This window comes from Crocodylus siamensis, chromosome 4 (genome assembly GCF_052110815.1).
Source record: "Crocodylus siamensis isolate JL-2025a chromosome 4, ASM5211081v1, whole genome shotgun sequence".
Classification (NCBI taxonomy): Eukaryota; Metazoa; Chordata; order Crocodylia; family Crocodylidae; genus Crocodylus; species Crocodylus siamensis.
This window is the reverse complement of record NC_143398.1, coordinates 90509166-90521604: the sequence shown is the minus strand read 5'-3', so window position 1 is coordinate 90521604 and position 12439 is coordinate 90509166. Positions and strand designations below refer to the sequence as shown.

General features: G+C 38.5%; 1 protein-coding gene across 3 annotated transcripts in view; it reads right to left on the bottom strand.

The window, feature by feature from the left end:
• The window catches only part of ANKS1B (ankyrin repeat and sterile alpha motif domain containing 1B), an 845363-nt gene that overhangs the window by 329168 nt on the left and 503756 nt on the right, over positions 1-12439 (bottom strand). For all 3 annotated transcript variants that reach the window (XM_090042850.1, XM_090042851.1, XM_090042852.1), the window contains one exon: positions 2370-2476. In XM_090042850.1, the coding sequence (XP_089898976.1) occupies positions 2370-2476 (107 nt within the window). The remainder of the gene's footprint in view (positions 1-2369; positions 2477-12439) is intronic.

Sequence of the window (12439 nt, the reverse complement as noted above, 5' to 3'; positions counted from 1 at the left end):
GTTTAACTGATTTTTTGTTGCATTAAAATAATAGCATCTGTCAATGGGAAACAGCCAAGCTATTTTATCCAAATCTGTAATTCATAAATTACTTTATATAAAAGAGACAAATAAGCAAACAACTTTCATGAAAGCAAAAGCATTCTTCTTTAATAAGAATATAACACAGTGCATTTAAATTAGATACCTGATTTTTCCTTTTAGCATCTAGAATTTTGATATCTATATATCGAATTTATTTTATTTTCTGATTTTTGGCTAGAAAGGAACATATTCCTTTGAACATTTTTTGAATTACTTCATGCAAATTACTTCATTACTCCTTTTGGAAAGGAACATTCCAGTGAACATTTTTTTGAATTACTTCATACAAGGTTTGCTTACATTATGCTGATGTGTGTAAATAATTTTATATATTATTATTGGTATGGTTTTCTGGTTACCACTTGATGTAGTATGAATATCAAATTTCCCAGATTATAAACTACACTCTATAATAATACTGTACGTGTTGTAAAATGTTTAATTCATTATTTTATCACTGTTACTGTTTATTACTACAATTTTTCTCACTCTTTGTCTAAACATTAAATTCAGTATAAGGTTCTAATTTCCCATGCAAATGCCTGTAACCTTAATTAATATGTGGAAATTGGGCACTTTATGGTGATTGGTATTCAAGAAGAAACTAAATTAGACATGAACTAGACCAAGCTGAGCAGGAAGCTGTAGGTACAAGACAAGTGCACAGCCAGAGCTTAACCCCTAAGGTATCTGAAAGAGTTTGGTTTGGATATTTATCAAAAGAACTTTGTATTGAAATACATACGTACACCTAAGTATGTCAGTGAGAGACTTGGGTCTCCTAGGTTGATCCTTTACCTCATAGAGCATTTGCTGTGCTACCTACTTCTCTTATGTCCTCTTCTGAAGAGTTTCTCTTTTGTAATCTTTTTATGACTGAATTCTCCTTTACTTATGTAACTCTAAAGCTGTAGTCTATGAAAAGTACCAATAGTTGGTTATTTATTTATTTTTGCCTAGAATGACTTGACATCTACTTTAAAACTTACACTGAGTGGCTGGAACCTGCAGGTTAAATTGTGGGGGGGTTTTCCTGCTAAAGTCTTGTTTTTGGATCTTTAAATTAAGAATATTTAAAAGGGTAACAGTTGAAAATATCACACAGCAGCTATACAAGAAAAATGCAAAATATTCATACATGAAAATAAAAATAAATAGATCTTTCACAATTTTCTGATCAGTAGTCATTGCCTGTATATTATTATTAGAAAAATAACTTGAAATGGCTAACTATAACTGAGATGCTGGTTTTGTCAATTTGTGCATCTAATATAGTATGCTATGTGTGTATATAAATACACACACAGAGCATATATAGCAGTTTGCTACTGTTGATTATTATAGTAGCATTAAAGCTGTACAAGGATTCAAATATTTACAAATACCTTAATTCGTGGATAATAAAAATTACTTTTCTATCTTATAACAATGTGATTTTTTTTTTTTTTACTACATTTATAATGTCTTGAACACTGGAACAGGTAAAAACAGGTCTATACATTGTGTTAGCTTTTCCTTTACTGCCAGCATTCATTTCAGAAGAAAGTGTGTATACATTATATTTAAAGGCACTTCATTCCTCCTGGGCATATCCAAATTACTGAGGTGTCTTAAATACTTCGGTCCATTTGTTGGTATATACTAAATATTTAGTTTAACTAGGAAAGTGGTAAGCAACCTTTCAAAGGATTAGTATTGTTTCCCTGTTCAAAGTGCAAGTTTCAATTAATGAATCCTATAAACTGATTACCTAAAGCACAAAAGCACTTCACTATAGAATCCAGAATTAGTTAGGAGTTGGACAAATTTAGGAAATAACTTTCCATAATTAAAATATATCTTAATATATCTATGTCGCGTTGTGTTATTTAACTATCATCTTGGTAGTAATGTTTAAATAAAAGTAATAGCATGTGATGTGCGGCAGACAGGGGTGTGGCCAGCCTTTCTGTACACTGGAATTGCCCCCTCCCAAGGATGGTTTAGAAGTACTGTGGATTTCTACTTAAAAACAAAACAAACCTGGAGATTGATATGGGGAGGGAAAGAACCATAATGCCTGATTTCTCTTTGCCATGTCCCTGGCTATAGATAGTATTTTGTCAACATGTATATATTTTGTAGCTTTATCGTAAGGATATTTTACATATTTATTAAGCTATATGTAGAAAAGTGAAGCACTAACAGCAACACAGAATAGCTCTAAGTTATTTAAGATCACAGAAGAGACAGACAAAAAAGCAGCTACAGTGTCTATAGACAGCTATATACAGAAGGTTTCTTACCATAAATTGTACATTGTCAAATCCATTAGCCATCAAGTGGTTCTCATACTGAGGTAGCCCAATATTTTCCAACCATTGTCCCACTGTCTGAGCAGGGCATCTGGGTCCTGTAAGAGGGTGAAGAGGGAGGCGTTTAAGCAATGAGTAGCCATCCACTGGATAATAGCGGTAGTCCTGGGCTGAGAGGTGGCATTGCCACATCGTGTTCCTGGGAAAGTTGTTATCAAAGGAGCCCGCCAGCTTGACAGATTAATGTTTTCAGCAAGAAAGAAAGTCAGAAGTAAAACATAGTTTACAGGGCAGCCTATAGAGTAAGATCTGATCCTAGCTCAACATTTCTTAGTTATTAATCTTTACTACAGACCAGTACGTCATACAGTGTAAAAAAAAAAAAAAAAAAGACATATCAAGCTGTCAGCTAAGCTGTTCTCCGTTATATGTGATTGTTGGAATACTCCACAATGAGCAATGCACTGCCAGCAGCAAGAATTCTTTTTATCAAGTACTCCTACACTCATCAGTATGCAGCTCCATGCTCCTTGCTCCCCCTCGCTCGCTCCCCTTCATTACCCAGCCTAGGCTACACCTCGCATTTTCAATAATAGCCATCAGATAAGGCAGATTTTTTTTTGTCTGCAAGCTGTAAGCCTGCTGCTGCTGCTTCCTCCTACACACCCATCCAAGCGTCAATCTTGAATGATGAGAGCAGTCAAAACAAATGCAGAAAATAGCAAGATTCAAAAGCAAACTAAAGCGCTTAAATCTGAATAGAATCTTCATACCAGTTACGTATTACATATCTGCTTGTTGTAGATTTTTACGTTTCAGAAGACATCAGGAAATGCAAAGCATTAACCACAGCCTATACTACATGTTTCCTTCTTAATACAACATAGAAACTGGCTTGCAGTTCAACTAACATTATTCTGAAAATAATTTTGTAATGAACCAATAACAAATGAATGCATGTTACAGCATCTTTCCTGTAACACTGCAAAAGACACAAATTGAACAACAGCCTTTTAGTCAAAATAATTTGTTTATTATCTTTAGGATTTGTCAACCATAAAATACTATTAGACACAAGAAAACCTTGATTCTAATCTACTTATAATTCAGCTTGAAAAGGTCACCATTTCAAATGAGCAGCTAACAGAATATTTTAACTAAATAAAATGCAAAGTTCAGATCTTTTCTTATAAAATGAATATCTGAATGATAGCAGGTAATTATACTAGAGTTTCAGTTAGTAGCAAAGAGGTGGTATATTTTCTTTGATTTGTAAGGAAAAAGGGTCAGATACAAATGATAAAATGGATGGTAAAGTTATTTACATGTACAATAACGTGTTTTGCAATGTGTATTGTCCATTTATATATTTTTAATGTCAGATTGGTGTTTTGGTCAACAGTGCTGGGGCTGCACCTGCGTCTTTGAGCTGCCTCTTACTCCACCCTGAGAGAATAAAGGGGCTACAGCCCAACTGTGACTCCTCCACAGAGTCCTTTCTCCTCCACAGAATTCAAGTGCTATAGGACTTTGGAGTAGAGGGAAGGAGGATGAGTTGTGGAATATATATTTGGACAATACATCTCAAACTACTGTACAGATAAGTAATGTTAAGTAATGTTACTTCTTGGAGGGCTTATCTATATATGTATTCTGGACTTTATGACTCATAAGCAGTGACCTGATCTAAGAAGAAGCATGCTCATGGTGTAGCTGAAGAGTGACTATCATTCAGGTCTGCCAAAAGAAATATCTGACCTTGATGCCACTACAATGGACAGTGTTTCTGTAAAAATATGAAACGACCCCAAGTGTCTGTCTTCCAGGTGTCTGCAATAGGATACTTTACGAGAAAGCTATAGAAACTTCTAAAGCCCTAGTGGAATTAGCTCTAAGTTAAGATGGGGTTTTGAAATTAATGCATCATAAGAGGCTGTAATACAAACTGAAATCTCTATAGCTAGTCTTTGGCTTGAAACACAAATGAAATCTCCTCTAAAACTGCTGCAGAAAATCTTAGGGAGGCTCTGAAAAAATTAACTATGTGAAAATAAAAGGTTGCATTTGGTGTATGCAACCACATTTCTTCCTTACATGAATAAGGTTTAGGAAAAAATATGGGTGAGTGGATCATTTGATTCACATGAACCTTTGTAGTCAATTTACACAGAAATTTTGGATTGGGTGGGGTGGGGTGAGACATACTTTATCAGACTACTAAACTATATAAAAAGGGCCTTCCACAAGAGTTTATGAGCATATCCAAAAAGGGGGTCTCGATAAACAGGGGAAATAAGAAATAGGTTTCTATAGGTTCAGAAGGAAGACTCATTAGGATTACACACAGAATAACACAACACTGAAGTCCTGTCACAGATTAATAGATAAATCTTAATAAATCTCTTCAAAATAAATACAAAGAAAAGTGAGACATCCATATATATCTTTTAAATAAGAGGATGAAGCACAGAAATGTGTACCTTAGCCAAACTAATGGATAAACCCACATCTTTCAGAGGAAAAAGGTATTCTGAAGTGGTAAGGCAATTGGTCTCATAGGCTACAAGTGCCTTTATTTACACCAATCAATAAATCTTTTCCATATACCTATATAACAGTCAGCTTAACGGAGTCTTGTCTTATGTGAATCCATTGTGACAATTTGAAGATGAACCTTCTAGATCTGACATCTACCTAGTAATCAATCAGGCTGCAAGGTGGAGCAAAGATAGGTCCTGGTGAAGTATCCATGCCTTGAGTTGTGTTAGGCATGGTAAGGAGAGGCAAAGTCCTCAGGAAACAAACTGACAGCAGCATCAAATGCGAGTACCAGGACTGTCTTAGTCAGGAAGCAGAAATTAAGATGATCCTGTCTGTTTGTTTGGGGGTGGGTGGGTGGGTTATTTTTTGTTTTGTTTTGGTAATATGGGAATTAAAGCATTTGGAGGCTATGCCAACAATAGTTCTGTTGACCACAAAAGTAAAAATTCATTTGAAAGGGATTCTGGACTATGCCTTATCTCCCCCTCTTCCACAAACAGCCTGCAGTTTTTGTCTATCAGAAAGAACTATTGAAAGGTAATCTCATTCCTTGAAAACTTTATCTGTAACTGGTTTTCCATTCATGCACAGACAAAAAATATCTGCAGCCTCATTGCTAAGATGTTCTGCAGACTTGGGAGGTGAATCACAATAAGGAATATCCAGTGATAATTATACCACTTCCATAACTGAACTGCCTCCTGACATATTGGGGATGACCTTGCTCTTCCCTATCTGCTCACATAGACGAAGGCACTCATATTATCAGTTGTGATGTTAATTGACTGGTTCTGAACATGATGAAGGAATGTACATGCAGATTTTGCAAACTTCTTTGAGTTCCAACACATGTGTAGCTGCCCGCCATTTTAGTAGCGTAGAGCCCAGTAATGATCTATCCATTCCATACAGTTGAAAAAGGTTGTACATATCACTGTGATTCTTCATGGAAGAGGCAATGCAAAAGTTACTCCCTTACATATATGGCTGGAATCTTTCCTCCAATATTGGGGAATAAATATTGTTTGGCACAGTAGAAAAGACATGTTTAAATGATATTGGCTCAGAATACAAACCAAGTTTAGTCAAACCAATGTACAACATAGGCATAATTTGGCAGGCTGCATGACAGAAAGATTCCATAAAGCTGAGGAGAATCAGGCATGCCTGTACTGTGGTGTTTAGATTTGGCTGAATCTGTTAAAGCAACGTGTTCTCAGTCTGGCAATAGCATAACCAGGGTAGGGAGATCAGGGCAACTGCCATAGGCACCAGCAGAAAAAGATGGTTGCTGCCACAGCTGCATATCTATGACTGCACAGTGTGGAAGCTGCCCTGTGTGTGGCAGGTGCCCCCAGGGACGCAGCTATGACATTACAGCTGTGGACGACACTTCTGCTGAATGACCAGGAAGCATATATACCTCCTATATGCAAAGTATTTCACAATATAGAAGCATGCCCTTGCAAGTCAATTCCATCTCTAGATTTTAAAAACTGGTTTGTAATTTGGTAAGCATCAACATTATAAACTTTATACAATGAATGAACACTTTGAACCCCCTTTAACACAAAAGGAGACCACTTCCTTTTGTTTCTGATATCAAGAAGTAGCTGGAATAGAGGCCCCTTTCTTAAAATTGAAATGGATAATCTTTTATTCCAAGAAGTAGAAATAATTGCATTCCATGATATAGTAGTCTCTGAGGAGATGGGACCTTGCAGAGGGAAAGGGAAAAGGAGTGGATTTGGAATAATGTGAATCTGATTGGAATATCTACATACAGGTCCCCAACAGATACGGCTGGCCAAAAGACTCTGATCTAGACAGCATAGGAAAAGGCATTCCAAGAGAGACCTATGCATATGAACAAGCACACAAAGAACTATATTACTCAAGTGCTTAGACTCTGACTTTCTTTCCTTCATTTATACAGGACTAGAAGGGGCCTCCTGTGCCACTGAATCAATTCCCATGCAGGTGCGGGGGAGATTTGGGAGAAATGTTCAATCTTCTCATAGATTTGCATGGAATTTTGGAGAATCCAAGGGTCATCGAAAATCACAAATCCAAATCATACCCTATAACATATCATAAGAAAAAAGAGGAGGAAATGAGGGTAATGCCCTGCTACTGCAGTGATAAAGAAGTAGTTAGTTAATATAGGCCCAGAGGATCCTAGAAATAGGACCGTGCCTGACCATGCAGAGGAAGGAAAAAACCTGCCAGTCATTGCTAGTCTGACCTAAAGGAAAAATACTTTTTTGACCCCAGATTTGGCAACTGGTATGATCCTGAATGGAAGAGTTTTCTAAGTACTGGCAGGAACATCAATATGCTCCAGTTACAAACCCACAGCCTCAGTTGTGGCCAACATCCCAAGGCTTTCAGAGGAAGATGAAAAAAAAATCTTAGGCATTCATGACAGAGGGAAAAATAGAAAAATATCCTTGCTGGCCCCTAACAAATAGATTACAACATTTTTTAAACATGGCATTATCAGACACTTGCCAAATCACAAGGGTTTTACCTGTATACTCCAATTTAGGGATTGAAAATACATGATTCACATATCAAACATACTGATTGTTATAAAGTCAATACATTCAATTAGTTCAGATACCACATTTTTTGCCAATAGTCTGGCTTTTTATTACTTTGAATGTTCACACTAGTTTAGTTGTATCCTCCTCCCCCACCAATTTAAGCTTAAGCAGAAACATTTTCATGACAGCCATGAATAAAACCAAATCCAAACAGGGGAAACAGTTTAAGTTCAAACATTCCTCTGAAGTATTTACAACCTAAATCTTGCATTACTTGGCTTATGTATGAGAATCAGAAAGCACAATAAACTAAGGTCCCCACTGCACATTATATCTATTACACAATTCATTGGTTAATCATGCAATAAATTTAGAGCAGCCACAATTCCAAAGTAATTAGCACATGATACAAATGACTATCCAAATATAAAGAAAGCCAACCAGCTATAAAGTTGGTGCTTGACAATGTGTAACAACTCTATAGCTGGTTACTATCCAGCTTCCATTTGAACATGTAGCAGGGCCCTAAAGCCCTGATCCAGCATCCACAATTACTTCTACAATGACATCCATTGACAACAAGAGACCTTCAGGCTCCCTGAAATTTATATAAATGCTGATGCTGCTTCTTGAAGATATATATACTGGTGCTAGATATATTTCTGTTCATGAAGAGTCATGCCAATGATTCATCTTACTTGCTCTGGGTTCTCATCAGTATGGCTTCTTTGACTTAAAAGACATTACTGCTGATTGAAATCAGTGTTATGTCAAAGCAGAATCAGGACCAGTGGTAGTCTACATAGCATAAACCTTTTCTCAAGTGCCACAATCCACTTAATCACAACAGTTCTAATTTCATTATCCAAGCTAAGTTAAATGCTAAACTGTAACATTCATATTTGAAAGTTGGGTGGATTTAGTTTTAATGATCTTAAGTACTATTAAGTCTTAAGGTGGCGGGGATTAAGACCACTGCTACGAAGAGGAAGCGACAGGTGGTGGTGGTTGGAGACTCCCTTCTTCAGGGGATGGAGGGATCCATCTGTCAGCCTGACCTATTGCCCTGGGAGGTCTGCTGCTTGCTTGAACCTGGATCTAAGATGTCATGGAAGGATTACCAGGACTCGTCCAACCCTCTGACTACTACCCCATGCTGCTATTCCATGTGGGTACCAATGCCACTGCCAGGGGTGACCTTGAGCAGATCAAGAGTGACTCAGGACTCTGGGCACAAGAAGGGATTGGGGGGTGGGAATCAGGTGGTGCTCTCCTTAGTCTTTCCAGTTAAGGGGACAGGCCCAGGCAGGAGCAGATGCAGCCTTCAGATCAATGCATGGCTGCACAGGTGGTGTCACCAGCAGGGATTCAGTTTCTTCAAGCATGGGATGTTGTTCCAAGAAGGATTGCTAGGAAAAGACCCGATCTACTTGACAAGGGAAGGGAAGAGAATCTTTGCAGACAGACTCACTAACCTAATGAGTAGGGTTTAAACTAGGTTCACCAAGGGATGGAGACCAAAGCACTGATGTAAGTGGGGAGGTGGGAGACTGGGAGAAAGCAGAAGGAGTGGGAAACAAGGAAGGCTTCCTCTTATGGAGAAAGTAGGGCAATCAGCTAGTTACCTCTGTCTGTACATGAACAGACAGAGCCTGAGAAACAAGCAGGAAGAATTGGAAGTCCTCGCACAGTCAAGGAACTATGACATGATTGGAATAATGAAGACTTGGTGGGACAGCTCACATGACTGGAGCATTATCATGGATGGGTATAAACTGTTCAGGAAGGACAGGCAGGGAAAAGAGGGAGGAGTTGCACTGTATATAAAAGAACTGTATAATTGCTCAGAGCTCCAGTAAGAAACTGGAGATAGGCCTGTTGAAAGTCTCTGGGTTAGGGTCAGAGGGGAGAGCACCAAGGGTGATGTCATGGTGGGTGTCTACCACAGACCGCCAGACCAGGAGGATGAAGTAGATGAGGCTTCTTCAGACAATGTGTGGAAGTTTCCAGATCATGGGCCCTGATTCTCATGGGGGACTTCAAGCACCTTGGCATATGCTGGAAGGACAATTCAGCAGTGCACAGGCAACCTAGGAAGGTTTTGGAGAGTGTTGGAGACAACTTTCTGGTGCAAGTGCTGGAGCGGCCAACTGGGGGCTGTACTCTTCTTGATCTGGATCAAGGATCCTGACAAAAGGAAGAAAGGAGAGCAGCAGAGTATGGACCCTGGACTTCAGAACATCAGACTTCAACGGCCTCAGGGAACTAATGAGCAGGATCCCCTGGGAGGCCAGTCTGAGGGGGAAAGGAGTCCAGGACAGCTGGCTGTATTTTAAAGAAACCTTACTGAGGGTGCAGGAACAAACCACCCTGATCTGCATGAATAGCAAATATGGTAGGTGACCAGCTTCACTTAGCAGAGAACTCTTCAATGAGCTTAAACACAAGAAGGAAGTTAATAAGAAGAAGAAGCATAGACAGATGACTAGGGAGGACAAAAATACTGCTTGGGCATATTGCGGGGATGAATTCAGGAAGGCCAAAGCACAACTGAAATTCACCAAGGGCAAGTCATGCCAAACCAACCTCAATGCCTTCTATGTTGAGATGATGGCTTTGTGGATATGGGGAAAGCAGTGGATGTGATATACTTTGACTTTAGCAAGGCTTTTGATACAGTCCCCCAAACAACTTTGAGGTAACCACACTATTCCAACTTTTCTTTGAGCCTAATCTGCATACAATGAACAAACAGGATTTTACCACACCTTCAACTTTCCTATGAAATATGAACTTTCATTACTACCCAGGAGAACTTTTACAATCTTTTCTCCTTACACCTGAAGAAGGGTGCTTGTGCCCGCCCAAAAGCTTGCAAATAAAGAGTTTTTTATTTGCAAAATATCTAGTTGGTCTAATAAAAGATATTACCTATACCACAAGTTCTGATTCCATTTGCCTCTAGACCAATATGGCTACAACCTGGATATCTGCTCTTACAATTTTCACCAGTTTAATTCAATAATTTTAAAATCAATATAACTGAACCAGTAGATTCTTCTAGCAAGACAAGACCTGTAATGTATTTTGCAATACTACAGAATATTAAGTGAGTACAACTTTGATGTTTATATCTGTTTTCTGACCATTTTGCATGACATGATTTATATACATTACTGGATATGGCCCTGGTCCTGCAACTAGCTCTATGCAGAAATCTAAAGGCAGAAAACAGTTGCGAATTCAGAGCACAAGTTACTACAAAATTTTACTCTCCTCTGAAAACTTGTAGAAGCATCTCTGTCTCTAGCTTACTGGAATGGTGCTCTGGTAAAGTTATTAAAAGGTGAATCTATATATTATTTCTAACACAATACAATTCCCTTAGGCACATGCAGATACCTAGAAAGCAATTAGTGATGATCCCAGCAGCAGTGACTTATGTTTCATGCCTGTAACCTTTTCAAAGAGGGATGTATAGCACTAATATGGAAAGAAGATCCAATAACACTACAACTCCTAAATTCATGGGTAGCCACCTGTGACCTCAAGTAATTTTTTAAGACAACATATTTTCATTTTCCCATTCATATACATGTTTATATCTTGCAGTGTTTTCATAAAAACGATATTAAACCTAAATTTCCAATGTTCTTGTTAGAGAACTTGTTAAAGCTTGTTATGCTAAAGTGTATATTACATTTGCCATTTAGATTAACATTCTAAATTTTAAAAAAGAGTATCAAATAAAAAAATTCACAGTGCAAACAAAGTAAAATTAAAACCACCAATTATCAATTTAGTTATCACAGACAAAACAATCCAGCTATATTAAGATACTGTTAAGGCTCATTTGATTTCCTTCCATAGACCCATGCATGGGAACATTGCTTTGGCGAGCTGGACCAGGTTATTTGAAGCTGTTCCAATCCATCATGTAAACATATATTTATCATGTACAAAAATGTTAAAGGAACAGAAAAAAAAATATTTTCTGGCACTCAAAAAGACCAGGAAATCCCAGATTTACAGCTGGTTGCTTGTGCAACTCTCCTTTGGCACTTTCGCTCTACATCTTGTGCACTATATGAGGCACAGGTCTTCAGGAAGACAATGTGGCCAGCTGGGTTCAGAAGACCTGGGCTTCATTCCAGAATCAGCCGTTAACCTTCTCTATAATCTTGGACAAGTCACTTGCCTTGCTCAGTGATTCAGTTTACTCTTCTGTAAAAATGGGTATCCATTTGAAATATACTGTTTTGAAAACGAGTGATGGAAAATTTTAAGTACTATATAAAAACTGAATATTATCATTTGATTACAGAGCCTAATGCATACATGCAAGGAGGCAAATTAAAGTTGCTTGGGGAGAAATATGAGAGGAGAGTTTGAATTTGTAACCTAAAAGTTTGTAGGTTTATTTTTCCCCACTCTTCATTGTTGTTCATAATAGCGTGGCATGGTCGGTGGCGTGAGTGGGGCACCAGCCCTGGGTGCCAACTCAGTGCACGTACCAGAATGGCTGCCCCCTTTGTGCAGTCTGAGTCCCAGCAGCAGAAGCAGCCTCACACCACTGGGTGTTCCAGTAGCAGCCAGGTGCATGGACCCTACGCTGCTGTTATAAGAGCAATAACTTGGACCAATGAAGCACGCTGCAGCAGCAGCAGCTGGGTCCTCTCTAAGTCCCAGAAGCAGGTAAAACTCTACCTTCTTCCCCTCTTACTCCCGCTTGGCACCCTGCCCCTTTGGTGCTTAGTGGCATCTTCCTCCCACCCTGCTCATCGTGTGTTTGGTTTGCAATTTCTTAAGCCTTTTTTTTTTTAAAATATCAGGGTAAAATCAAATTCTGTTATGTACAGCTGTGACCTCCTAAAAAGCAAGCTTTGAACCCTGAAACACCTTCAGAACAATAGCACAGAGTTCTACCTCTTAAGGTGCAAAACATTAGTTAGGAATGGGATTGAGGGAGGAACT